Source organism: Macaca fascicularis, chromosome 7, assembly GCF_037993035.2.
Source record: "Macaca fascicularis isolate 582-1 chromosome 7, T2T-MFA8v1.1".
NCBI lineage: Eukaryota > Metazoa > Chordata > Mammalia > Primates > Cercopithecidae > Macaca > Macaca fascicularis.
In genome coordinates, this window is record NC_088381.1 from 19,270,319 (window position 1) to 19,297,154 (window position 26,836).

The following is a 26,836-nucleotide window of genomic DNA, read 5'->3' on the forward strand; positions in this document are numbered from 1 at the left end:
GACAAAAACAGACATATAGACCAATGGAACAGAACAGAAAATGCAGAAATAAAGCCAAATACTTACAGTCAACTAATCTTCGACAAAGCAAACAAAAATGTAAAGTAGGGAAAGGACACCCTGTTCAACAAATGTTGCTGGGATAATTGGCAAGCCACATGTAGGGGAATGACATTGGATCCTCATCTCTCACATTATACAAAAATCAACCCAAGATGGATCAAAGACTTAAAAGACCTAAAACCATAAAAATTCTAGAAGATAACATTGGAAAAATCCTTGTAGACATTGGCTTAGGCAAAGACTTCATGAGCAAGAATCCAAAAGCAAATGCAACAAAAACAAAGATAAATAGATGGGACTTAAATAAAACAAAAATCTTTTGCACAGCAAAAGAAGTAATCAGCAGAGTAAACAGCCCACAGAATGGGAGAAAATCTTTGCAATCTATGCATCCTACAAAGGACTAATATCCAGAATCTACAAGGAACTCAAACAGCAAGAAAAAAAAACAGTCCCATCAAAAAGTGGGCTAAGGACATGAATAAACAGTTCTCAAAAGAAGATACACAAATGGTAACAAACATAGGGAAAAAAAAAAAGCTCAACATCACTGATTATCAGGGAAATGCAAATCAAAACCACAATACAGGCCGGGCGCGGTGGCTCAAGCCTGTAATCCCAGCACTTTGGGAGGCCGAGACGGGCGGATCATGAGGTCAGGAGATCGAGACCATCCTGGCTGACACGGTGAAACCCCGTCTCTACTAAAAAATACAAAAAACTAGCCGGGCGAGGTGGCGGGCGCCTGTAGTCCCAGATACTCGGGAGGCTGAGGCAGGAGAATGGCGTGAACCCGGGATGTGGAGCTTGCAGTGAGCCGAGATCTGGCCACTGCACTCCAGCCTGGGCGGCAGAGCGAGACTCCGTCTCAAAAAAAAAAAAAACCACAATACAATACCACCTTACTCCTGCAGGAATGGCCATGATCAAAAAAGAGGCTGGGTCGGTGGCTCATGCCTGTAATCCCAGCACTTTGGGAGGCTGAGCCAGGTGGATCACCTGAGGTCAGGCGTTCGAGACTAGCCTGGCCAACGTGGTGAAATGCTGTATCTACTAAAAATACAAAAATTAGCTGTGTGTGGTGTCACGCTCCTGTAGTCCCAGCTACTCATGAGGCTGAGGCCAGAGAATTGCTTGAACCTGGGAGGCAGAGGTTGCAGTGAGACAAGATCATGCCACTGCACTCCAGCCATCTTAAAAAAAAAAAAAAAAAAAAAAAAATTGGCGTGGATATGGTGAAAAGGGAATGCTTTTACACTGTTGGTGGGAATATAAACTAGTACCACCGTTATGGGCAACTGTGTGGAGATTCCTTAAAGAACTACAAGTAGATTTACCCAGAGGAAAAGAAGTCGTTATATGAAAAAGATACTTTCACATGCATGTGTTAGCAGCACAATTCACATCTGCAAAAATATAGAACCAGCTCAAATGTCCATCAGTCAATGAGTGGATAAAGAAAATGTGGTGGCCGGGCGCGGTGGCTCAAGCCTATAATCCCAGCACTTTGGGAGGCCGAGACGGGCGGATCACGAGGTCAGGAGATCGAGACCATCCTGGCTAACATGGTGAAACCCCGTCTCTACTAAAAATACAAAAAACTAGCCGGGCGAGGTGGCGGGCGCCTGTAGTCCCAGCTACTTGGGAGGCCTGAGGCAGGAGAATGGCGTAAACCCGGGAGACGGAGCTTGCAGTGAGCTGAGATCCGGCCACTGCACTCCAGCCCGGGCTACAGAGCAAGACTCCGTCTCAAAAAAAAAAAAAAAAAAAAAAAAAAAGAAAATGTGGTATATGTATACTGTGGAATACTACTCAGCCATAAGAAGGCACGAAATAATGGCATTTGCAGCAACCTGGATGGAATTGGAGACCATTATTCTAAGTTAAGTACCTCAGGAATGGAAAACCAAACATATCTTCTCACTCATAAGTGGGAGCTAAGCTATGAGGACACAAAGGCATAGAATGATACAAAAGCATAAGGACACAACGGCATAAGAATAAGAATGGACTCTGGGGACTTGTGGGAAAGGGGGGTAAGCGATAAAAGACTACACTTTAGGTACAAGGTACACTGTTTGAGTGATGGGTGCACCAAAATCTCAGAAATCACCACTAAATAATTTATTCATGTAACCAGACACCATCTCTTCCTCCAAAACCTATTGAAAAATTTTAAAAAGTAAGCATAAGAGAACTGGAGTGGTATTTTAATGTCAGGCAAAAAAATAGGTTTTAAGGCTGGGCATGGTGGTTCAAGCCTGTAATCCCAGCCCTTTGGGAAGCTGAGGTGGATGGATCGCCTGAGGTCAGGAGTTTGAGACCAGCCTGGCCAACATGGTGAAACCCCGTTACTACTAAAAATACAAAAAAAAAAAAAAAAAATTAGCCAAGCATGTGGTCCCAGCTACTTGGAAGGCTGAGGCAGGAGAATCACTTGAATCTAGGAGGCAGAAGTTGCAGTGAGCTGAGATCGCACCATCGCACTCCAGCCTGGGCGACAAGAGCGAGATTCCGTCTTAAAAAAAAAAAAAAAATTGGTTTTAAGACAAATACTAGAGACAGGAATATTTCATAATGACAAAGGGTCAGTCAGTACATTGAAGAAATATAACATTTATAAATGTATGCACTCTGAACAACCAAACCTCAAAATACATGAAAAAACTGATGGAATTGAAAGATTAAAATAGACAGTTCAATAATGGTTGGATATTTTGGTACCTAATTTCCAGTAGTAGGTAGATAACCAAACAGAAATCAGTGAGGAAATAGAAGATTTGAGCAACATTATCAAACTATGTGACCTAACTGACATTTTCAGAACACTTCATTCAACATCACAGAATACACATATTTTCAAGTGCACATGGAGCATTCTCTGAGATAAACCCTATGCTTCCTAAAGCTAAAGTAACCAAGATAGTGTGGTGGTAGAGTTAAGATAAATAGATTACGGGAACAGAATAGAGTCCAAAATAGACTCATACATATATAGGCAACTGATTTTTAATAAAGTTGCAAAGGCGATTCAGTGGAGAAAATATCTTTTCAGCAAGTGATGGGAGACCAGTTGGATGTCTACATGAAAAAAAACTTTGATCTATATTTTGCACTTTATCGAAAAGTTAACTCAATTGAATCATAGATCTAAGTGGGAAACCTGAAACTATTAAACTTTAGAAGATAACTTAAACCGAACGTTTGTGATTTTTGATTAGGCAAAGGTTTTATAGATATGGCACTGAAAACACAAATTGAACAAAAGTACAAATTGAATTTGAAATTTGAAGTTAATCAAAATTTCAAACTTTTGCACTTTTATAATTTTTTTTTGAGACAGGGTCACACTCTGTCACCCAGGCTAGGGTGCAGTGGCACAATCATGGCTCACTGCAGCCTCAACCTCCTGGGCTCAAGCGATCCTCCCACCTCAGCCTCCGAAGTAGCTGGGACTTACACATGTGTGTGTGTGTGTACACTTACAGTGTACAAAATCACTTTTTTATTTTTATTTTTTGTAGAGACAAGATCTTGTTATATTGCCCAGGCTGGTCTTAAATCCCTAGGCTCAAGTGATCCTCCTGCCTCAGCCTCCCAGAATGCTGCGATTACAGGCATGACCCACCATGCCTGGCCTTTTGCACTTTTTTTTTTTTTAAATAATGATACTGAGTCTTGCTCTGTCTCCCAGGTTGGAGCACAGTGGCATGATCTTGACTTATTGCAACCTCCACCTCCCGGATTCAAGTAATTCTCCTGCCTCAGCCACCTAAGTAGCTGGGATTACAGGCACGCATTACCATGCCTGGCTAATTTTTGTATTTTTAGTAGAGACGGGGTTTCACCATGTTGGCCAGGCTGGTCTCGAACTCCTGACCTCAAGCAATCCAGCTTGCCTCTGCCTCCCAAAGTCCTGGGATTACAGGCATAAACCACCGTGCCTGGCCCCTTTTTTCTCTCTTAAAGACACTGTTAGGAGAATAAAAAGAAATGCAGGCCAAGTACAGTAGTTCATGCCTGTAATCCCACAACTTTGCGAGGCCGAGGCAGGTGGATCACTTGAGGTCAGGAGTTTGAGACCAGCCTGGCTAAGATGGTGAAAACCGTGTCTCTACTAAAAATACAAAAATTAGCCAGGCTTGGTGGCATGCACCTGTAATCCCAGCTACTTGGGAGGCTGAGGAGGAGAATTGCTTGAACCCAGCAGGTGGAGGTTGCAGTGAGCCGAGATCGTGCCATTGCACCCCAGCTGGTTGAAAGAGCAAGTCTCCCTCTCAAAAAAAAAAAAAAGAAAAAGCAACAGATAGGTAGAACTTTGCTAAACATACATCCAATGAAAGAATTATATCCAGAATATATGAAGAACTCTAAACACCATAAGAAAACAACTCAAAACAATGGCAAAAATTTTGAACTGACATTTCACTAAACAAAATATGCTAATGACAATTAAGTACTTGCAAAAATTCTCAACATCCTTATTCATTAGGGAAACACAAATTAGAACCAAACGAGATACCACTACCCACCTTTTAACATGGCTAAAATGCTAAGTATCAGCAAGTTGCGTAGGAGCAGGAGTTTTCATACACTGCTCTACTGGTGGGAATGTAAATGGTGTAACAACTTTGGAAAAGAGTTTAGCAGGTTTGTATTTTTGTGTTTTTTTTTTTTTTTTTTTTTTTGAGATGGAGTCTCGCTGTATCACCCAGGCTGGAGTTCAGTGGCACGATCTTGGCTCACTGCAACCTCCGCCTCCCGGGTTCAAGCGATTCTCCTGCCTCAGCCTCCTGAGTAGCTGGGACTACAGGTGCCCGCCACCATGCTGGGCTAATTTTTGTATTTGTAGTAGAGACGGGGTTTCACCATGTTTGCCAGGATGGTCTCAATCTCCTGACCTCGTGATCCACCCACCTCCGTCTGCCAAAGTGCTGGAATTACAGGCATGAGTCATCATGCCCAGCCTAGCAGTTTCTTAAAAAGTTAAATATATAACTACCATATGACCCAGCAATTCTACTCCTAGGTGTTTATCCAAGAGAAATGTCCACAAAAAGATGTACACAAATATCCATAACTGTTATTTATAATTACCCCCAAATGGAAACAACCCACACATCTATCAAAAGGCAAATGGATAACTATGGTAATCCACACAGTGGAATAATAGCAGTAAAAATGAATAAACTATTGATGCATGCCTTAACATGGATGAATCTCAATTATGTACAGTGAAAAGAGCCAGACATTGTATGATTCTATTTATATGAAACACTCTGAAAAGGCAGACTTTCAGACATAGAAAGTTAAGTGATTGCTTCAAGCTGGGGATGGGAACAGAGATTGATTGCAAAGACTTGAGGGATTTGGGGATTATTTGAAATGTTCTAAAACTACATTCGGTTGATGATGTATAACATTAACAATTTCTGGTCGGTGCAGTGGCTCATGCCTGTAATCTCAACACTTTGGGAGGCCAAGGCAGGCAGATCACCTGAGGTCAGGAGTTTGAGACCAGCCTGGCTAACATGGTGAACCCGTGTCTCTGCTAAAAATACAAAATTAGCCGGGCCTGGTGGTGCATGCCTATAATCTCAGCTACTTGGGAGGCTGAGGCAGGAGAATCAATTAAACCTGAGAGGCAGAGGTTGCAGTGAGCTGAGATCGCGCCATTGCACTCCAGCCTGGGTAACAAGAGCAAAACTCTCTCTCAAAAAAAAAAAAAAAAATCCCAAAAATTAATTTCTAAAACAAAGTAACAAAATCCACATTGAATCAGGGTGGGGGTCAGAGTAGTTTCTTCTTGGGGGCTGGATGCCACTGAATAGAACTTATAGGGCAGAGTTTCTGCCCTGGCCAGGTGCTCTGACTGAGGTTAGCAAGAGGCCATCAGAGGCCACCCACATGCTGTGGCTCTCTGCTAGTAAGAGTCAGAGCCCCCTGGGAGGGAGTTGAGCATTTGCGTGGTAAATTGTACTGAAATTCCTGATACCCCTGAAAGTTATGCTCAGTGAGCTTCATGGAAGTTTGCTTAGTCTGTAAGTTCTGCTGGTGTTTTTGTTTTGTTTTGTTTTTTTTGTTTTGTTTTGTTTTTTTTTTTTTTGAGACGGAGCCTTGCTCTGTCACCCAGGCTGGAGTGCAGTGGCCGGATCTCAGCTCACTGCAAGCTCCGCCTCCCGGGTTTACGCCATTCTCCTGCCTCAGCCTCCCGAGTAACTGGGACTACAGGCGCCCGCCACCTCGCCCGGCTAGTTTTTTGTATTTTTTAGTAGAGACGGGGTTTCACCGTGTTAGCCGGGATCGTCTCTCGATCTCCTGACCTCGTGATCCGCCCATCTCGGCCTCCCAAAGTGCTGGGATTACAGGCTTGAGCCACCGCGCCCGGCCTTGTTTTGTTTTTAAAGTGATGATCCAGGGCCCTATTGATTTTATCTGTCAGATATTGAGAGCTCATCTGGTTTGCATCATATTAGAATACAGATTTGTTGAGTGAATTGGATAAAAATCCAAAATATCAACTTGGTTAGAAGAACGTCTAAGGGGAAAACAATACAAATCGTTCCAAATGACAGGCTTTAAATGTGCTTTCTCCTCTAGGCAATCCTGGAGAACAACCTCCCTTCTGAAATGGCTAGCAAGATCAACCTTGTGGACCTAGCAGGCAGGTAATTAGGATTTCAAAGCTAAGGGGAATTACTCTAGTTCTTGCCTGTTTTACAGGGAATAAGCTCTTTCTTAAAAAGTTAAATATATAACTACTTTTACACATATAAAAATATATAACTACTTTTATATTTTATAAAAATATATAAAACTCCAATCTTTTTCACATTTCAGTCATCCTGAGAATATTACAAAAGAAGCTCTTCGAATGCTAGGTCAAGAAGTTATTTTCTGGGGGCTGAAAAGTTCCTGTACATCAGGGATTCTCAATCTTGGTTGCACGTTAAATCAATCACCTGAGAACCTTTTCTTTTTTGAGACAGTCTTACTCTGTTGCCCAGGCTCCAGGCCGGAGTGCAGTGGTATGATCATGGCTCATTGTAACCCTGAACTACTGGGCTCAAGTGACCCTCCTGCCTCAGCCTCTGGAGTAGCTGGGACTACAGGCACGTGACACCACATCTGGCTTTTCTTTTTTTTGTAGAGACAACATCTCATTATGTTGCCCAGACTGGCCTTGTACTCCTGGCCTTGGGTGATTTATCTGCCTCAGTCTCCCAAAGTGCTGGGATTACAAGCATGAGCCACTGCACCTGGCCACCTGAGGACCTTTTAAAACTCCCCATATCTATACCTCAGATCAGATACATCAGATTATTAGTGAGATTGGTGGGAGTGCAAGCATCAGGAGATTGTTAAAGCTGCCCAGGTGATTCTAATGTATAGGAAAGATTAAAAAACCGCTGCTTTCGGTGAGGGTAACTGAATTAGTACACCTCTTTGATTTACTATTGATTTTATTTTCTCTTTATTTAATATTGATTTCTATGCAGTTTTTTTTAAAATAAAAGTTTTAGGCTGGGCGCCGTGGCTCACGCCTGTAATCCCAGCACTTTGGGAGGCCGAGGCAGGTGGATCATGAGGTCAGGAGATCGAGACCATCCTGGCTAACACGGTGATACCCCATCTCTACTAAAAATACAAAAAAAAATTAGCCGGGCGAGGTGGTGGGCGCCTGTAGTCCCAGGTACTCGGAAGGCTGAGGCGGGAGAATGGCGTGAACCCGGGAGGCGGAGCTTGCAGGGAGCCGAGATCGCACCACTGCACTCCAGCCTGAGCACAGAGTGAGACTCCGTCTCAAAAAAAAAAAGTTTTACTTGGTGGTGCACATCTATATTCCCAGCTATTCAGGAAGCTGAGGTGGGAGGTTCACTTGAGCCCAGGAGTTTGAGGCCAGCCTGGGCAACATAACAACATAGCTCAACCCCATCTCTAAAGAAAAGAAGTTTTAAAAATCTTGAAAGGTTGAGACGATACTGCCTTGTAGGTATTAGAAGAGAGCATGAATTATAATTACATATGTATTTAGAAAGAGTTAGTCTTGAGGGGGATAATGTGATCACAAGAAAGTGTAAGGTGAAATAAGGCAAATTTTCTTATTTTAAAACATAATTAATATGGTACAGTATTCCTTTAAGAGCTGAGTGCTGTTTGAAAGAAACTATTAGCCAATTGGAAGTGTGAATTTAGCATTTCCTTAATATTAATATTTCCTTTAATATTAACTTAAAAAAGAAATTCAAAACTGTTGTCAGCTAATGACACAAATCCCATAAAGCTATAAATACATGAATTTAAAACAATAAAGATAGAGAAGTGAATATACCAAAAAGTCATGCTAATATCATAATTGTAAATGAGCATTACATTTAGCATAAAGTGTTCTGACAGTCAAAAACAGAAACCTAAAGAGTTATTCAATTTTTATTGCCTGAGAAGCAGAAAAAGTCTCGTTCATTACAAGATGGTAACAATTTTTCTGGAACTGAATTCTGAAAGGAATTTATTATGTGAGTCTTTTGCAGCATGATATACAGAATAATGGATAGTATTTTTCAACAATATTATAAAGATAATGTCTTTTTTGCTTTTGTTTTTGTTTCTCATTGACTGTGTTTTAGTGAAAGAGCAGACCCCAGTTACTGTAAGGACCGCATTACTGAAGGAGCCAATATCAACAAGTCCCTTGTGACTCTGGGAATTGTCATCTCCACCTTAGGTATTTTGCTGGTAGATACTAGGACTGGGAGGGAGACTTTGGAAAGTAACTCATGTTTTCATGTTGTCACAATAGGGTAGATACAGGGTTCCTTTTGGTAAGGTCACCTTCTGGTTTGGGGCAATAAAAATTGATATTTGTCCTTGGTTTTAGAGTAGAATGCTATCTTACTACCATCAGTTCTAAAAGAGGGGAGTCTAAAAAAATTATGTGGCTCAAACATTTCGTATCCTAAGTCTGAAGTCTTTAGGAATCCCTAAAATACCCTATTGTATGCAGAAAGGGATTAGGAAATACGATGGTTAAGTCTGTGTTCTCCAACCATTGTTTTGTTTTAATATATTTGCTTCCTAATTCCTTCTTTCTTCCATTTTCTTTTTTCGTCTTTTAAGCCCAGAACTCCCAAGTTTTCAGCAGCTGCCAGAGCCTCAACAGCTCAGTCAGCAATGGTGGTGACAGTGGAATCCTTAGCTCTCCTTCTGGGACCAGCAGTGGAGGGGCACCCTCCCGAAGGCAGTCTTATATCCCATACCGAGACTCTGTGTTGACTTGGCTGCTGAAGGACAGCCTTGGAGGCAACTCTAAAACCATCATGGTTGCCAGTGAGTGGGATGCCAGAACTGGATCTGTGTTGGGACTGGTACTGTATCTCAGAGAAAGGGCCATGGCCACCCAGGTTTCTCATTTTATCAGGGGTCTTATACAGCATGGGCAGTAGTATCGAGGCAAGTGAATAAGGGCTGGGATGGATGGGCTGGCATGTTTTTAAACTTTCTCCTTCTACCTCAGCGGTGTCTCCTGCACACACTAGCTACAGTGAGACCATGAGCACACTGAGATATGCATCCAGTGCCAAAAACATTATCAACAAGCCACGAGTAAATGAGGTGAGACCTTTTCAGAAGTCCTGGTCTGGTATAGTTTACACAAAGCTCTCATTTTTTTGTTCTCTTGTTGATTTCTTTCTCTTTGTACTCCCCTCAACTTTCCAGACTTGTCCTCCAAATGATGAGGGAGTAGAATTCTTCCTTGTACTGTCATCTCCTTCTCTCCTATCTCTGTTGCCCTTCATTCAGTAACCTTTTATGAATAACTTATTTTAGATACTTCTCTAAGGCCATTCCTCTTAAGGTTCCTTAGTTTACCATTACCGCTCTAAGAAAGATCATTTATTTTTTATTTTATTATTTTATTTTTAGAGACAGGGTCTCACTCTGTCACCCAGGCTGGAGTGCAGTGGTGCAATAATGGCTCACTCTAAGAAAGTTCACTTAAAAATTTGTGCTTACTGCTTTTATTTTGAATTTTTGTTGATTCATTCCTGTGTTTTTGTATTTGTTTGCCTGTTTTGAGAAGGGATCTTGCTCTGTTGCCCAGGCTGGAGTGCAGTGGCACTATTGTGGCTCACTGCAGCTTCAACCTCCAGGGCTTAAGTGATCCTCCCACCTCAGCCTCCTGAGTAGCTAGGACCACAGGTGCGTGCCACCACATTAGGCTAATTTTTTAAAAAAGTTTTTGTAGAAACAAGGTCCCACAATATTGCCCAGGCTGGTCTCAAACTCCTGGACTCAAGTGATCCTCCCACCTCAGCCTCCCAAAGTGCTGGGGTTGCAGGTGTGGGCCAAGGTGCCCAGTCTTATGCCTGTGTTTTTTTATGCAAGTTGTCTGTGTTTCATTTTTCTCTTTGCAAATTGCAGTGACTTCTCTGTTTAGATATTAAAAGGAGAGTGTAGGAATTCACTGGTTTTTGATTATCGTTTAATGTTTTTTCTCTCTATTGTTTTTCTCCTCTGCCCACACAAAACCATTCATTGGTTTTTCAAAGCTAAATGAGAATTTTTCAAATGTTCCTTCACAATTTCAGTGAGAAGTTCCAGAGCAGGGATCATAGGTGGTGGCCAGACACACACTACATATATATATGTATACATGTATATACATACATACATATATACATATATGTATATATACACACACACATATATAACCCATATGTAGACTGTTTTAAAAAGGCAATGTAATTAGGCAATATTAGGCTTAGTCACAATACAGGAAGGTTAGCACCTACTACCTACACATGCCCTAGCTTTTGTGTTACCTGCTTGACCTCTAGGGAAGTGATTCTGAAACTTTAGTGTGTATCAGAATCACCTGGAGGGTTTGTTAGAGCACTGCTGGGCCCCAGTCCTTCAGAGTTTCTGATTTAGTAGGTCTGGGGTGGGCCAAAGTGTACATTTCTTAACAAGTTCTTAGATGAAGTGGATGCTGCAGGTCCTGGGACCACAACTTGAGAATGATTGACCGCTGTAGAGCCTACTCCAAAGGAGTAATCTACCTCTTCCAAGCCAATTGCAAATAGCATTTCACAGCTGAGTGGGACTTGATAACAATCAGTGGTGATGGAGTTCTCTGTGTTTCAGGATGCAAACGTAAAGCTGATTAGAGAACTCAGAGAAGAGATTGAAAGACTGAAAGCCCTGCTGCTGAGCTTTGAACTGGTATGCAGACAGTCAGAACCTTTCCATACTTAAGTGAAATTCTCCTTCTGAGCCTCTCTTCTTCTCCATAGAGTCTGGGCCCTGCTGCATTCCATGTTCTCAGTTGACTCTCATGAGGCAGAGACAGGAGCAAAGACAAAACAGAGATTTATCTGATTTCTTGGTGTAGCTTCAGGTGGTGTGGGCATTTTTTCACTTTATCATCTCTTGTCTTATGCCTGAATGGTCCTTGCCCTGTGTACGCAGGTACGGAGAATGGGGCCCTCTAGGACAATTTATTTTTATTTTCCATCTTTGTACCAATATGAGCCCAAATACATAGGTTCCTGATTTATTTCTCATTTTAATGATAAAGTCTTTCCTTTATCTGCACCGTATATTCCTTCACAAGTGTAAGAGTGGGACCTACCTGAAGTTCAGACCAGGAAAATATCAAAGCACATCTCTATCTTTGTGCAGAGAAACTTCGGTTCATTGAATGATGAAAAGGATGAAAACCTGAAGGAGCTGGTTCTCCAAAATGAGTTGAAGGTGGGTGTGTTGGGTGGACTCAGTAGTGCTTTACATCACCCTGGGAGCTCCCTCCATTATTCCTGAGCCAGGTAGGGTTGCTCCCTTGGCAGGGCAGAGAAGAGCTGTCTAATTTGAAGACAGTGTTTGTTTCCTTTAAGCCTTGACCAGGGGATGTGTTTGCCTAGGGGAGTGTTAATGGCTTTCTGACTTTCTGTATTGTTCTCTCAGGGATTCATAAGTCCTTTGGATAGTGAGAGTAGCCTGGGGGGAAAACACTGTTTTCTTGTCTGTAAATCAGTCAACCAAGATATATTCATTGTTTGAGGACCAAATAGGTTCTCAGCATGATGCTGCAAGAGGTACAGAGAGGTCCCTGCCCTCAAATGGTTTGCAGTCTAGTTGGAAACACATTTAAAGAATGGTGTGTTTCATGAACCATGTGATTTAGATGAAAAGGATCTAGGGAAGGAAGAAATCATTATGGTTTGGGATTTTCAGAGCAGACATCATATGTTGGTGCTGGAAGGCAGAGAACTGACCTTGAACTAGCCCTGGAAGGTTTGCTAGGGTTGTTACACAGGGAGAAGGGGTAAGGCATTGGGTGAGGGAGGGATAACATAAGCAAAGCCTTGAAACTGGGAGAAGGAAGGGGTGGTGTGAGAGGCCACGTGGAAGGAGACACTGTGAGGAAGACTAAGCTGGTTAGAATGGGTGTTCATGGTAGAGGGTAGTGCAGGTAAGGTTACGGCAAGTTTAGAAGGTTTGAACTTGGTGTAAACAGGATTAATAGCTTCTTGAATCAGGTTGGTGACATAATAAAGGAGTATCTTTGGGAAATTAATATGATAGTTGTATGCATGGTGAATTGAAAGGTGGGAAGACTGGAAGCAGAGGACCAACCAGGAAAGAGGCTACTGTAATCCAGTGAGGGCAAGGACAAGACATTTTGGAAAAGTAGAATAAATGGTGATTCCCAGAGACATTTTTTTAATTAATTTTATTTTTTTTGAGAGGGAGTCTCACTGTGTCACCCAGGCTGGAGTGCAGTGGCATGATCTCAGCTCCACCTTCCAGGTTCAAATGATTGTCCTGCCTAAGCCTCCCGAGTAGCTGGGACTACAGGTGTGCACCACCACACCCATGTAATTTTTGCATTTTTAGTAGAGACAGGGTTTCACCACGTTGGCCAGGCTGGTCTTGAACTCCTGACCTCAGGTAATCCACCCGCCTTGGCCTCCCAAAGTGCTGAGATTACAGTCATGAACCACTGCACCTGGCCCCCAGAGATATTTAAAAGGAAAAAATGGTGGGCTGTTGTTTTTGTTGACAGATTAGATTTATTTTTATTTTTTTTATTTTTTATTTTATTTTTTTTGAGATGGAGTCTCATCCTGTCACCCAGGCTGGAGTGCAATGGTGCAATCTCAGCTCACTGCAACCTCTGCCTCCCAGGTTCAAGCAATTCTCCTGCCTCAGCCTCCCAAGTAGCTGGATTACAGGCTCACACCACCACACCCGGCTAATTTTTGTATGTTTAGTAGAGATGGGTTTTCACCATGTTGGACAGGCTGGTCTTGAACTCCTGACCTTGTGATCTGCCCACCTCAGCCTCCCAAAGTACTGGGATTACAGGCACGAGCCACCGCACCTGGCCTATTTTTTATTATTTTGGGATGGAGTTTTGCTCTTGTCATCCAGGCTGGAGTGCAGTGGTGTGATCTTGGCTCACTGTAACCTCCGCCTGCTGGATTCAAGCAATTCTCCAGCCTCAGCCTCCTGAGTTGCTGGGATTATAGGTGCCCACTGCCACGCCAGGCTAATTTTTTGTATTTTTAGTAGAGAAGGTGTTTCACCATGTTGGCCAGGCTGGTCTCAAACTCCTGATCTCAGGTGATCAACTCGCCTCAGCCTCCCAAAGTGCTGGGATTACAGGTGTGAGTCACCACACTCGGCAGATGGGTTAAATTTAAATCCTACAACCAAATGTTTCAATTTCTAATATTCTGTTGCATCATCCTTATATGTCATTAAAGTATCCTGGCCACGTTAACATTTTGTCACCCTTACTAAACCTCAAGACTAAATAACACGTCTAGAAGTTTCTCTAAAAAATTCCTCCTTCAGTCATGTATTCTGATTTTTGGTTCAGAAAATATCATCCCTCTATACTAAGAGATGAAGTAGGGGAGCCGAAATCATTCCAAACTCATGAGCATACTTGCATTATGCAGGCCAGCTGAGCTGGACTTGAACCTTCCCCTTGTTGGCTGTATCATCTTAGGCAGTGTAGGAGTAGGTGATGAAAGCTAGCCAGCGGGGCAGCTGTGCCAGGTTGGCTGAACTGTAAGCCAGAGTGCCCTACCACTCACCAATGCCAGGGGTCCCTATCCAACCCAGCCCTTTACAGGTACCCTGTAGTTTCCTGGTTTCCAAACTTCAACTCAATGATTATTAAAATAATGTTTCTAGGGCACATAAAGTACTTGTACCTAAACCTGGCATAATTTTTTTTTCTTTTTTTCTTTTTTGAGATGGAGTCTTGCTCTGTTGCCCAGGCTGGAGTGCAGTGGTGCCATCTCGGCTCACTGCAAGCTCCGCCTCACGGGTTTACGCCATTCTCCTGCCTCAGCCTCCCAAGTAGCTGGGACTACAGGCACCCACCACCACGCCCAGCTAATTTTTTGTATTTTTAGTAGAGACGGGTTTCACTGTGTTAGCCAGGGTGGTCTCAATCTCCTGACCTCATGATCCACCTGCCTTGGCCTCCCAACATGCTGGGATTACAGGTGTGAGCCACCACACCCAGCCAACCTGGCATAATTTTTTTGTAAGTATTCCCTTTATGAGAGAAATACTTAGCTAATCTAATTTTTTTTTTTTTTTTTCTGAGCTTCCTCAGTTCTTCCATTCCCAGGATAAGCTCATTGCTTAGGCATCAGTTTCCACTAAGAGAATAAAAAGGACCCTACATTTATCACTGTGCATGTCCATATGGTGGTCTTAGCTTAAGCCTGGGTATATTTACTTTTAAAATTCTGTTCCTGGTACACATTAAACACTCAGTATTTTACTGTTATTGTTTTTATTGTCTTATTACATGATCTTCCAGACAATTTCCATATAGTCTTAGTTCCACCTGGGGAGATTCCTGTCAGTGCTTTGTGGTTCTGTGAGCCATGTGCAAGCTTATATGATAACTCAAAGTACTGTACTTTGGGAAAGAAGTGTGTTAGGTCATAAAAGGATTCCCAAGTATGGATCATATAAAAGTGGGGTGGGGAAAGGGAAATTATAAACACAGATGTCTAACATCCCAATTAATTTTTAAAAAATAACTTGAAAATAACATGTTTTTTTCTAATTATAAAAACAATACATGTTCATTGCAGAAAACTTTAAAAATAACATTTATTGAGGGGTCTTCTGTTTATACAAGTAACACTTGCTTATTGTAGAAAACTTGGAAAACACAGCTTGCAGTTGGAGGAGGTAAGGGCTTCTGTGGGGCTTTGAATAGTATCCGTGAGGATCATAATAAAGTAGTACCCTGGGGAAATAGGAATAGATGTAATGACTTCTGACCTTTAGTCTGTTCCCCATGCCGAGTGTCTCAGATCACTTCCTATACCTCTGCAGATAGACCAGCTGACTAAAGACTGGACCCAGAAGTGGAATGATTGGCAGGCCCTCATGGAGCATTACAGTGTGGACATCAACAGGAGGAGGGCTGGGGTGGTCATCGACTCCAGCCTGCCACACCTGATGGCTTTGGAGGATGATGTGCTCAGCACAGGTGTTGTGCTGTATCATCTCAAGGTGAGGAGGCTGGTGTATCCTTTTCTTCCTAAGCCACTGGCCCCAGAGGTCAAGGAGGGAAAAGCTAGGAGTAGCAGCCATGTTTCTGTGGATTGAAATCAAGACAGATGCCACAGAGCTGACTTCAGGTTTGTTCTCAGGAAACTGGTCTACCTGACAAATTGTGATCTGTTTTGCCTTTGTATGTATAGAGCAGAAGACTGGAAATCAGAATAATTGTTTTTCAACTGCAGCTACTGTTGTTCTCATGTAACTTACTTTTGTTCTCTTTGCCTTAATTTTCTCGTTTTAAAGTAAGAATGATGCTTATCATATTCCTTTTCTGGCTTACTGAAGCATAGGGGTACAGTCATGGAGAGTGAAACCCTAACCTCAAGATACCATTAGTGCTCCTAAACTCTACAAATACAGACTGCTCAAAGGTGGCTTTCAGGCTGGGTGTGGTGGCTCACACCTGTAATCCCAGCACTTTGGGAGGCCAAGGCGGGCAGATCACTTGAGGTCAGGAGTTCGAGACCAGCCTGGCCAACATGGTGAAACCCCACCTCTACTAAAAATACAAAAATTAGCTGGGCATGGTGGTGGGTGCCTGTAATCGCAGCTACTCGGGAGGCTGAGGCAGGAGAATCACTTGAACCCAGGAGGCAGAGGTTGCAGTGAGCTGAGATCATGCCACTGCACTCCAGCCTGGATGACAAAATTAAGACTCTGTCTCAAAAATAAATAAAATAAATACAAATAATGTTTTAAAAAGGCGGCTTTCAGAGACTAAAGGGGGAATTCAGAAGATTTGAAAGTTTTCTTCTGACAGTTCCCCACTTCAACCCCAAATTAACAAACAGTACACCTCCCACTTCTCCATCACTACATTTACCTGAAAAAGGAGACAGAGAAAGTAGGTAAAGGAAGCTTAAAACATAGGGAGGGTCCAAAGAGCTAGAGTGGTGTGATGGTGGGGGAAGAGGGGATGAGAGGCATCCATCTAGAAAAAGATTGAAGTGAAAGCTTCCAAACAGCACCTGGCCCACCTGGCTCTGTGTCACCTGGAGGCCAGTCCTCATATTCTGAGTGAAGTGGTTTTGAGAGTTAGAGGCCTATGGTAGAGAGTCTTTCGTCTTGTTCTCATCAGTGTGTTCTGTGGGAGGACAGTTCCTATGGACAGCAGAACGTACTTCACATGCTCAAAATCCCTGTGCTCACTGAAAAGCTAGTTTTCATTCTCATAATTATCCCCAGCTGACATTTAAAAAGAACAAAGAGAGAGTTTCTGGGGAGTATGTAATGCTGCTGTTATCCCTGGAGACACTGGACTCCTTCCTAGTGCTGCAGAGCATATGGAAGTGAGATGTTAGCAAAGCTCATCGGGGTTCTTAGGATAAGCCCTTTGGGAAGTTGTCAGAGACTGAGCTTCTCAGACAGAAAATTTAAAGTAGCTTATTTTCTGGTACACGGGGCATAAATTTTCTTAGTGAAAGTGCCTGAGGCAGAAGTGGCTGACAACTTTTACCTTAGCAAGAGAACTAACCACCAAATGGCTGTATAGATCCTCCCATTAGTCAGAACCACAGAGAGAGGTTGGAGGTCAGGAAGAGACCAGATTGATTAAAATGGTCAGTATCTGAGTAGAACTGATCTGATATATAGATTGGATGTGGAGTGAATAGATGAAGCTAGAAATCAAGTAGTAGAGCTTAGGGTAGCAGCAGAGGGTTAAAGGACATGACTATTAGATTGAATCGTAGACATGGAGATGAACGATGACCTCATCTGAAGATAGGATTGCTGATTTTTTTTTTTTTTTTTTTTTTTTTTTGAGACGGAGTCTCACTCTGTCACCCAGGCTGGAGTGCAGTGGCGCGATCTCGGCTCAGTGCAAGCTCAACCTCCTGGGCTCAAGTGATTCTCCTGCCTCAGCGTCCTGCGTTGCTGGGATTACAGGCGTGCACCACTGTTGGGAATAATGCTTAAAATGTTAAGGAAATTGAACACTTAAAGGATTTTTAGTAAAGCAATTTTACTTTTGCACAGAGGGGTGCTTCTCTTTGACCAGTTGCCATGAGAACACATCTGAACAAAGGGGCACGAGAACCTTTATTTCTGATGCAAGTTCTGCTCCTGTACCCTTTCCCCTTCCCCGTTGGCCAGGGTCAGGTCGTACATTCTAAACTAATCCCGGTTGGCTAAACATTTGAACCTTTTTAGATAAGGTGGGCATGTAAGGGAGAGAGGGGAAAGGGGAAGAAGTGTCTGCAATGAGCTAGACAGCTAGTTTTTTGTTTTTTTTTAAATAAGGAAAGGAATGTGAGCTGGTACTGATAATGCCTGGTACTGTGGCATGTCTGGGCATGTAATAAAGGCAGAAAGGAAGAAAAAAGTGAAAAAGGAAAAAAAAAGGGGGGGGTGGGAGATTACCATGAATTGAAGAATAAACTATTGATCAGGCTAATTTTTGTGTTTTTAGTAGAGACGGGGATTCACCATGTTGGCCAGGCTGGTCTTGAACTCCTGACCTCAAGTGATCCACCGACCTTGGTCTCCCAAAGTGCTGGGACTACCGGCAGGAGCCCTCACGCTCCGCTGGATTGCTGATTTTTATTGCTTAGTCTGTGCATAGTGAGGATTTTACTCCCTTCCTGGTGCATTTCCAGAGGACCTGGGTGATGAGATTTTAGTCTACTTCTAATCCTGCCATTTCTACATTTTATGTACTTTCCCCACCTTTTGTTTGTGTAGCTATTGACTTAGGTAATAGTACTAACAGTAATGGCCCAAGATTCTGTTTGTTGTTGTTTGTTTGTTTGTTTGTTTGTTTGCTAAGTTTGTTACCTAGAACTAGTCTCTGGCAACCTGGAAGCTGTTTTTCCCTGGGTCACCTTGGGGAAGTGTCTTGGGTGGGAAGAAGACAGAGAGAAGGACAGGGAGAGCCCAGGTTACTGATATGCTGGACTTCATCCTCATAATTGCCTTTGTGCCACTAACCCTCCTTACATAAAGAGGCAGGGTGGGCAGTGAACGCATATGCCAGCCAGCTCAGTCCTCATCTGAGATGCCATCACCTTTTGTTGGTAATTTCTACCCTGCAGATCTAGAAGTTATGATGTGCCGTAGCCTTTATCTTTTTGGAAGGGCTGTCCCTGAACACACATGAAAAGTTTCTACCATTTTCCCTTGAACTGCCCTCTGATTCTGTTTGACAGTGTTTGTGGAGGCTAGCATCTATTGACTGCTGTGGTCCTCAGTGCCTGAGCAGGAAAGGCTGGCTCTGGCTGTTTGTGTGTTTGCAGGGAGGAGTGACAGAGGGGGATGCAGGGAGGACAGAGCCTCATTCATTACTGCCAGGATTCTTCCTTCTCACAAGCTATTTTGGAGGAGTGTCAGGGACCTCCCTGCTCTGGCTGCTGACAGTGAAGCCTAGTGGGGAATTCTCTGGTCTCCTTAAAAACATTGCTGGGCCAGATGCGGTGGCTCACACCTATAGTCCCAGCAGTTTGGGAGGCTGAGGCAGGCAGATCACCTGAGGTCAGGAGTTCGAGACCACCCTGGACAACATGGCAAAACCTCGTCTCTACTAAAAATACAAAAATTAGCTGGGCATGGTGGCACACACCTGTATTCCCAGCTACTCGGGAAGCCGAGGCAGGAGAATCACTTGAACCTGGGAGGCGGAGGTTGCAGTGAGCCGAGATCATGCCACTACACTCCAGCCTGGGTAACAGAGTGAGACTCCATCTCAAAAATAATAATAATAATAATAATTACTGGTCAGGTGTGGTGGCTCATGCCTGTAACCCCAGCACTTTGGGAAGCCAAGGCTAGCAGATCGCCTGAGGTCAGGAGTTCAAGACCAGCCTGGCCAACATAGTAAAACCCTGTCTCTATTAAAAATACAAAAATTAGCCAGGCATGGTTGCAGGCGCCTGTAATCCTAGCTACTTGGGAGGCTGAGGCAAGGGAATTGCTTGAACCTGGGAGACGAAGGTTGCGGTGAGCTGAGATTGCACCACTGCGCTCCAGCCTGGGCATCAAAGTGAGACTCTGTCTCAAAAAACAAACAAAAACTCATTCATTACTGGGGAGGTGTTATGGTAAAGTTGGAAAAGCCTGCAGGGGCTTAGGATCCAAAGAGACCTGAATTCTAGTCATAGCTCTCCTATTTGGTATGTGGGTTTCTTAGGCAGTTTATCCCCTGTGAGCTTCAGATTCCTCATCAATAAAAAGGAGATGAGAATACCTACATTTTGAGTTGTTAAAGGATAAAGTAATATGATTTGTGTAAAGTACTCAACATAATGGCTAGGACATATCGAATGGTTAGTCAATAAATGATAAAGATATGTCTAAAATTTAGCATCCTGGTTGCCATGTTGCTGCCTTTTCCTAACAGAGCTATGTGGGTCTTAAGCAGATTTGCCGTAATCCAAGGTCTAAAAGGCCTTGTCTTCAACTAATCCACTGATTCATTTATACTAACTCCAGTTTCCCCCTCTTCTCTTATACTCTCTTCCAGTTCTTTTTTATTCTCGAGGTGCTTTTCTCCTATTTGTGCTTTTACCCTTCTTAGAATCTGGTGTCTGTTAAACTTCATCTGCGGACCAAGAAGGTAAAAATCCTGTGTTTCCATAAATCTTCACAAAATGCTTGTTTCATTGAGACTTACTGGATCAAACTTGGACCACACCAACCTTTGCCTCTTAGGGAAAAGCCATACTTTTGCATTTATTTTCTCAGACTAGAGAATTTTTCTGACCAATGGCTGTAACTATTCCCTAACTTTAGGCTGTGGGACAGAAAGGAGTGTGCCCACACTTGCTGGACTTTGCAAACAGCTTGGGCTGCTTTGTGGTATATTTTTAAGCTGTACCATCTCAGGGGCTTCCTGGCTGTAGAGTGAGTGGGCAGAAGGTCAGAACAGCCTGGACCAAAGTTGAGAAGTGGAACAGACCAGGCTGGGATGGGATGAGAAGTGGTACAGATGAGGCTGGGAAGAGAGTGAGAACATTCTAATGTGGACTGTCCTGTAGGGCAAGGCTCTGTCCCTTTTAATTCTCATTAAAATGGCTTTTTTCCCCCTTTAGGAAGGGACAACAAAAATTGGAAGGATTGACTCAGACCAGGAACAGGACATTGGTAAGTGACAGAGCATAGGAGTCCAACGTTTTGGGGCAAGTATTTGTGCCTGAAAGGTTTCTTCAGAGGACTCTGATGATGCTCTGAGAAGGGAATCATTGGCGTATTCAGGGCCTGCTTCTCTTTCCGCTGCTAGGTTTCAGGTCTGGGATGTGATAGGGAGAGACCCGCACAGTGGGAGGATTTCAGGTATGGGTGGTTTCAGGTCGGCTCTTCCTCTTTCATTATGGTATGAGGTCTTCCAGATGTTGGATTCTGATCTCACAGAAAGAAATGGAGAGGATGTTTCCCTGGATCGTCCTCCCACCCAAGTGACCACCACCTCTTTTGTAGTCCTGCAGGGTCAGTGGATCGAGAGAGACCACTGCACTATCACCAGTGCCTGTGGTGTAGTTGTTCTCCGGCCTGCCCGTGGGGCCCGCTGTACAGTCAATGGCCGAGAGGTCACTGCCTCCTGCCGTCTGACCCAAGGTAGGACTGTCTACAGCCCTGTTTATCCCAAGACAAGTGATGGACCATTTCCAGTCTCATGGGCCCAGAGAGCTCAGTGAAGCAGGCTTTAAAAACGAATCACCCAGCCTCTGCACCCTGAAATCTGAAGATTTTCTAATATGATCCTATTCCCATAAACAAGCCTTAATTCCAAAGTCTTGGAGTGAAGAATGACTCTGAAATTGGTACCTGTGTTCAATAGCTCTGTCTCCCTAGGAAAGTCTCTGAGCCTCACTTTCCTCATCTATAAAATGGGGATAATAATAGGATCATTGTGAGGATCAAATGAGCCTTATAGTTCTTAACAGTGTGCTTGGCACTCAGTAAACACTCATTATCATTATTACTATAATTACCGCTACTGTTATTAATCTATGCAAATTCTGTCTGTCCTTTGATACTGAACTGAGATTCCTCCTCTTCCATCAAGTGTTCCCTGACTACTCCACCTGGAACTCAACTTCCTTTCCCTTGGAGTAGTAGAGTTCTTCCTGTCTATCTTATTAATTCAAGATGTATGCTGTGAGATACAGAATTAATACATATCTTATCAACTCAGCAAAATTATCAGTTATCGAGGGCATGACTTTGTCTCATAGAACAGTACCCTACACATAGTATGTACTCCAAAACATGAGCTGTTGATTGAATTCTCACTTGTCTCTGTGCTGCAGGAGCTGTCATAACCCTGGGGAAGGCACAGAAGTTCCGATTCAGCCACCCAGCAGAGGCTGCTGTCCTGCGGCAGCGAAGGCAGGTTAGCAGGGCTGTGTTTTCTAGGTTATTGCTGGCCTCCCTGTTTCCACTTTTTAGAGGAAACACCAAGCTGGGAGAGGTGGAGGTGATGACAGCAGCCTCACTGCGCTTTTTTCCGTGTTCAAGGTTGGAGAGGCTGCTGCTGGTGGTGGCTCTTTGGAGTGGCTGGATTTGGATGGAGATCTCACTGCCTCCCGGCTAGGTCTCTTCCCTTTGCTTTGGAAGGAAGGGTAAGAAATAGCTGCTCATACTGATGTGGAACCTACTGGGTTCACTTCTTAGTCCATTACAGCATGGATCAGGGTGGGGGTGGGGGGTGATTAATGTAGCAGCCAAGGTCTGAATGAGCCCTTGTCTGAATCAACTTGGGCAAGTCATTTGATGATGCTGAACTAGCTGCTAAGTTTGTAGTTGGCAGGGAAGTGGTCTTGGCCCTTGTTCATTTCTTGTTTGGTATTTCAACATTTTCATCACTGAAAGAGGTATTTTATTTGATGTTCCTATGGCCACCTTTTCTCTCTCCACAAAATTTAGCTGTGATGTGTTTGTGGACATCTTTGTTTTGAGCTTACCTTCCTATATACTCCTTTAAATTCTGGCCTACCTGTGTGTGAGCTCGTAGTATATGTCACATAGTATATGTGAGCGCATAGCTTCCAGAACATACAGCTTTCTCTGAGTTTTTAAAGATAGTATGTGACTGAGAATCCTTTCTTTCTCATAACCAAGAATCCAGAACTGTGCATGAGAGAGGCAGAAACTAGAGGAACAATAGGAAAATATCTTTGGGTTCTACCCTCTCATACCCACTTTGCCTGCATTGTAACTATGAGACACTGAGTCAGAGTTCTACATGTGATTGATGGCAACTACTTTTCTACTTCATCCATTTCTACATAAAACACCATTCCCAGATCTAGAAGCCTTGCAGATTTGGTACTGGGAATCCTTCTATTCCTGTACATCAAAGTGACCTCTGCCTTAGAGATTTCCTTTAGAAAATTTCAGCAGGGGACTTGGTGCCTGTGACATCACTGGTGCTGGGAGGCTGCCAAGCACCTTGAGCACAGGGTCTCAGTAGAGTTACGGTGGCCCATAGTTTCTTCAGAAGGATCCAGCAGTTCTTTCCTCAGGCCAGCAGCATTTGATGGCAGATGAAGACAATCTTATGTCTAACCTTGGCAGTGAGGAGTGTTGGATACAGGAGCAGAAGTGCTCTGGTTCAGGGCCGGGCGTGATGGCTCATGCCTGTAATCCCAGCACTTTAGGAGGCCGAGGTGGGCAGATCACAGGGTTAGGAGATCAAGACCATCCTGGCTAACATGGTGAAACCCTGTCTCTACTAAAAATACAAAAAAAAAAAAAAAAAAAAAGCCTGGCGTGGTAGCACGCACCTGTAGTCCTAGCCACTTGGGAAGCTGAGGCAGGAGAATTGCTTGAACCCGGGAGGCGGAGGTTGCAGTGAGCCGAGATTACGCCACTGCACTCCATCCTGGGTGACAGAGCAAGAGTCCATCTCAAAAAAAGAAAAGCAATGTTCTGCTTCAGGAAACATGAACAGCAGGCAAGTCCTCATAGGAGAGCTGCTCAGTGAAGGATGCTACAACAGAAATTTAATGAAGGATGATCCTAGTGTTGAATAACCGAGAACTCTATGGGATGGAGAATAAGGTAGAAGAAGTGACACAAAGTGGATTCAGGGCTTAGGCTGGAGCTTTTGTTTTGTCAGAGCGACTTTCCTTCTTTGTAGTGAAGTCATGAAAGTAGCTCCTATTTTAGGTAAGGTTTGTGTTGGGAAGACTCATTGAAGATCTGTTTTTCCCACAGTTCAGAGGTTTACAGAAAATATCACTGCAACTTAAATAGCTGAGAATGGAAGAGATGCATTGCAGCAGACAAAATTGGTTCATGTCCTGGCTGTGGTACAGAAAAGATACGTGACCTTAGGCAAGTCACTGAACCTCTGAGCCTGTTTCCCTACCTCTAAAGAGACAATACTGCCATCTGTTTTCCAGGGATTCTTGTGATAAAGATCGAAAGAGCGAGTATATATGCATGGTGTGGACACACCCCACAACCCCTATTGCTGCCAGCAAGGCTGCCTCCCTTTCTCTTTCCTGTCCTCCTGTCTCAACCCAGCTCACCTGTCCACCCCAGAGTAGATCATGGTGTTGTGCTCTTCTCCTGCCTTTTAAAAGTCTTCTATGGCTCTCTAGCCCCACAGGCACTGACATGACCTTTCAGACACATAAGCATGTGTCCTTTCATTCAGAGAAGACAGGAATTTCAGAAATCACGCCCTCTCCCACACACTGCCTCCACTCTTGAGCCACCAGCTCTAGGAGCCCTGGGCTGGTTCTGCCCAGCTACCGTAGTCAGCATCTGTGCCAATCCGTGGTGGAGGTGGTGTGGTGTGGTGCTCAAGTCTGTGATTGGGCAAAGGGACCCGGGAGAGGAACCTGCACGACTAGAGAAAAATATAAATTGTCAGCTGGGCTCCCACTCTGGATTTGTGGTTGTGTGTCTACGAGTCTCTCCCTCTGCTCTTGGATGGGGTTGGCTCCAAAGCCTCCCTTTATCCCAGGCTTCCTTTCCCTCATTTGTCTCTGGAGCAGCATTCATGAGGAGCCTGCAAAGCTGGAGCTGGCTCCAGAGCCAGGGGAAATCGACCAGTCTGCCTTTCTTTTCTCCTTGCAGCAGTAATCCAGACCAGAGAGGAATTTGTCTTTGAATACCGTTGCCTGTGTTCTTGGCATTTTCCCATTTGGAATTTTAGGGGGTTAACCTTAAGTGCCTAGAGCCTGGGAGCCACTGTTGCTGCTGCCGCTGCCACCACTGCTGCCACTGCGGCTTTAGTAAGTAGATGCTGCTGCAATCTGCTGCAGAAGCTGCCAGACCCCGAGACTGGGGGAGGGCTGTGAGAGAAGCAGCAGGAGGGTGCAGTGGAGTCCTCACAAGCAGATGACTAGGCAGCAGCCGGGGGATACTGGAGCCACCAGAGATGAAGGGCAGAGGTCCCTTGGCTGGCAGGTAAATGAAGACTTGCCCTTTGTAATCTACCCAGACATGTAGCATAAGGTTGCTATTTTCTTTTTCACCTGCTTTCTGGGAACTTGACAAAATGTGCTTAGCAGAGGGGCCATTCTGTCTGATCGTGTGGCCTCCTGGGTGAACGCGCTGCATCTATAGAAATCACAGCAGACAGCCTCTCCTTACAGGTCCTATTGCTCTGCAGGAAACAATATCATAGCTGCCACTTTCTTAGGTGAACGGTAGGGAGCGCCCCTTCTAGGGAGAAGCAAATTGTAAATCTGAAGGTTGAGGAGAAAGCCAGGCAAGGAAGCTGAGTAATCTCAGAGTTCAGATAAAGATCCTGTCTCAGCCTCCTGCATCTGGTGGTCTGTGGGTCTTAGCTGGGTTTGTCTAGGACCCTTTGATGGGCTCATGTTTGTAATTCAGCCATTTCTTTAGTCAGACAGAATTTGGAACAGTAATACAAGCATGATACATATAGATATATGTTTCCTGTTAACTGCTTTTTCTATTTGTTTGGCATTAACAGGTTTCTATTCCAGTTGCTATCCTGAGCCTCCGCGTAACAGAGTACCCTTCCTCTTTCTGTATGCTCCACTGTGTATATCTGGCCTTTTGCCCACAGCAATCAGTGCTAGTCTTCTGAGCACACTCACTCAAGTGTCTGGACATGTTCTAGTCCTTGGACCTGTTGCAGATTGAATGACCTCATAGCCTCCTTCCCTGGGAAGAAACTGGTTGTGTCAGTTCCCACTCCCATTCCCCCGGGCTATTCCACCTATCACTCTTCACCCATCCATCTTTCACTGTCCTCCAAAGGCTGCATTATGAAATCTTAATTTCTTCCAAGGCAGGGGCGGCAAACTTTTTCTGTAAAAGGCCAGATAGTATTTTAGGCTTTGTGGGCCATATGGTCTGTGCTGCAACTACTCAGTTTTGCCAAGGTGGTGCAAAAGCAGCCCTAGACAGTAAATAAATGGGTGTGGTTGTGTTCTAATAAAACTTTATTAATAAAAACAGGCAGCAGACCAAATTTGGACTCACAGGCTTTCATTCGTGGACCTCTTCTGTGATACCCATGTGATTTCATTCTGCTGTACGAAGTGGTAGATCTCCTAAAAAATGGTTCCCTTACAGCATACTGGTCATACTGCCTGAGATATGGTTCCAGCATCAAACCAATAAGCTTCTCCAAGCTTCCAAGTCATGACATCCTGGGATTGTAGGGAAGGCTGGATAAAGCAGGCTTGATTCTAACTTTTTTGTCAGCCTCTGGCAGAATCTGACTGCTCCCAGCCACTCCCATTCTGTGCCCATCCTGGGGTATCCATACAGTTGGCTCCTTTAAATACCTAAATAACAGGGATGAAGATACCCTGCAGAAAAAGCATTTGAGGTCCTTGCATGACCCCAGGGAAAGGTCGGCAAGTGAGTAGAAGCTGTCAGTTTCCAGAGTAAGCCTCTGAATCATCTGTGGTCATATAGGAACCTGGTGGCAGAGTAAGGCATGACTAAAATCTAGAATTTTTTAGGCCGGGCATGGTGCATAGTGGTTCATGCCTGTAGTCCCAGCACTTTGGGAGGCTAAGATGGGGAAATCACTTGAGGTGAGGCGTTTGAGACCAGCCTGGCCAACATGGTAAAACCCTGTCTCTACTAAAAATACAAAAATTAGCCAGGCGTAGTGGCACATGTCTGTAATCCCAGCTACTTGGGAGGCTGAGGCAGGAGAATCGCTTGAACCCGGGAGGCAGAGGTTGTAGTCAGCCAAGATCTTGCCACTGCACTCCAGTCTGGGTGACAGAGTGAGACC

General features: G+C 44.0%; 1 protein-coding gene across 14 annotated transcripts in view; it reads left to right on the forward strand.

Moving 5' to 3' along the window:
- STARD9 (StAR related lipid transfer domain containing 9) overlaps positions 1 to 26,836 on the forward strand; it is a 153,757-nt gene that overhangs the window by 85,017 nt on the left and 41,904 nt on the right. For 10 of the 14 annotated variants that reach the window (XR_012414835.1, XR_012414836.1, XM_065547831.2 and 7 more), the window contains 11 exons: positions 6,664 to 6,731; positions 8,691 to 8,788; positions 9,181 to 9,390; positions 9,578 to 9,675; positions 11,209 to 11,286; positions 11,746 to 11,817; positions 15,436 to 15,615; positions 20,691 to 20,742; positions 21,076 to 21,213; positions 21,909 to 21,991; positions 22,117 to 22,220. Coding sequence is in view for 12 of the 14 variants with exons in the window: in XM_065547831.2 (XP_065403903.1) it covers positions 6,664 to 6,731; positions 8,691 to 8,788; positions 9,181 to 9,390; positions 9,578 to 9,675; positions 11,209 to 11,286; positions 11,746 to 11,817; positions 15,436 to 15,615; positions 20,691 to 20,742; positions 21,076 to 21,213; positions 21,909 to 21,991; positions 22,117 to 22,220 (1,181 nt within the window). In the remaining 2 variants the exon portion in view is untranslated. The remainder of the gene's footprint in view (positions 1 to 6,663; positions 6,732 to 8,690; positions 8,789 to 9,180; positions 9,391 to 9,577; positions 9,676 to 11,208; positions 11,287 to 11,745; positions 11,818 to 15,435; positions 15,616 to 20,690; positions 20,743 to 21,075; positions 21,214 to 21,908; positions 21,992 to 22,116; positions 22,221 to 26,836) is intronic. The other 4 variants (XM_073995626.1, XM_073995629.1, XM_005559320.5 and 1 more) reach the window with 3 other exon arrangements.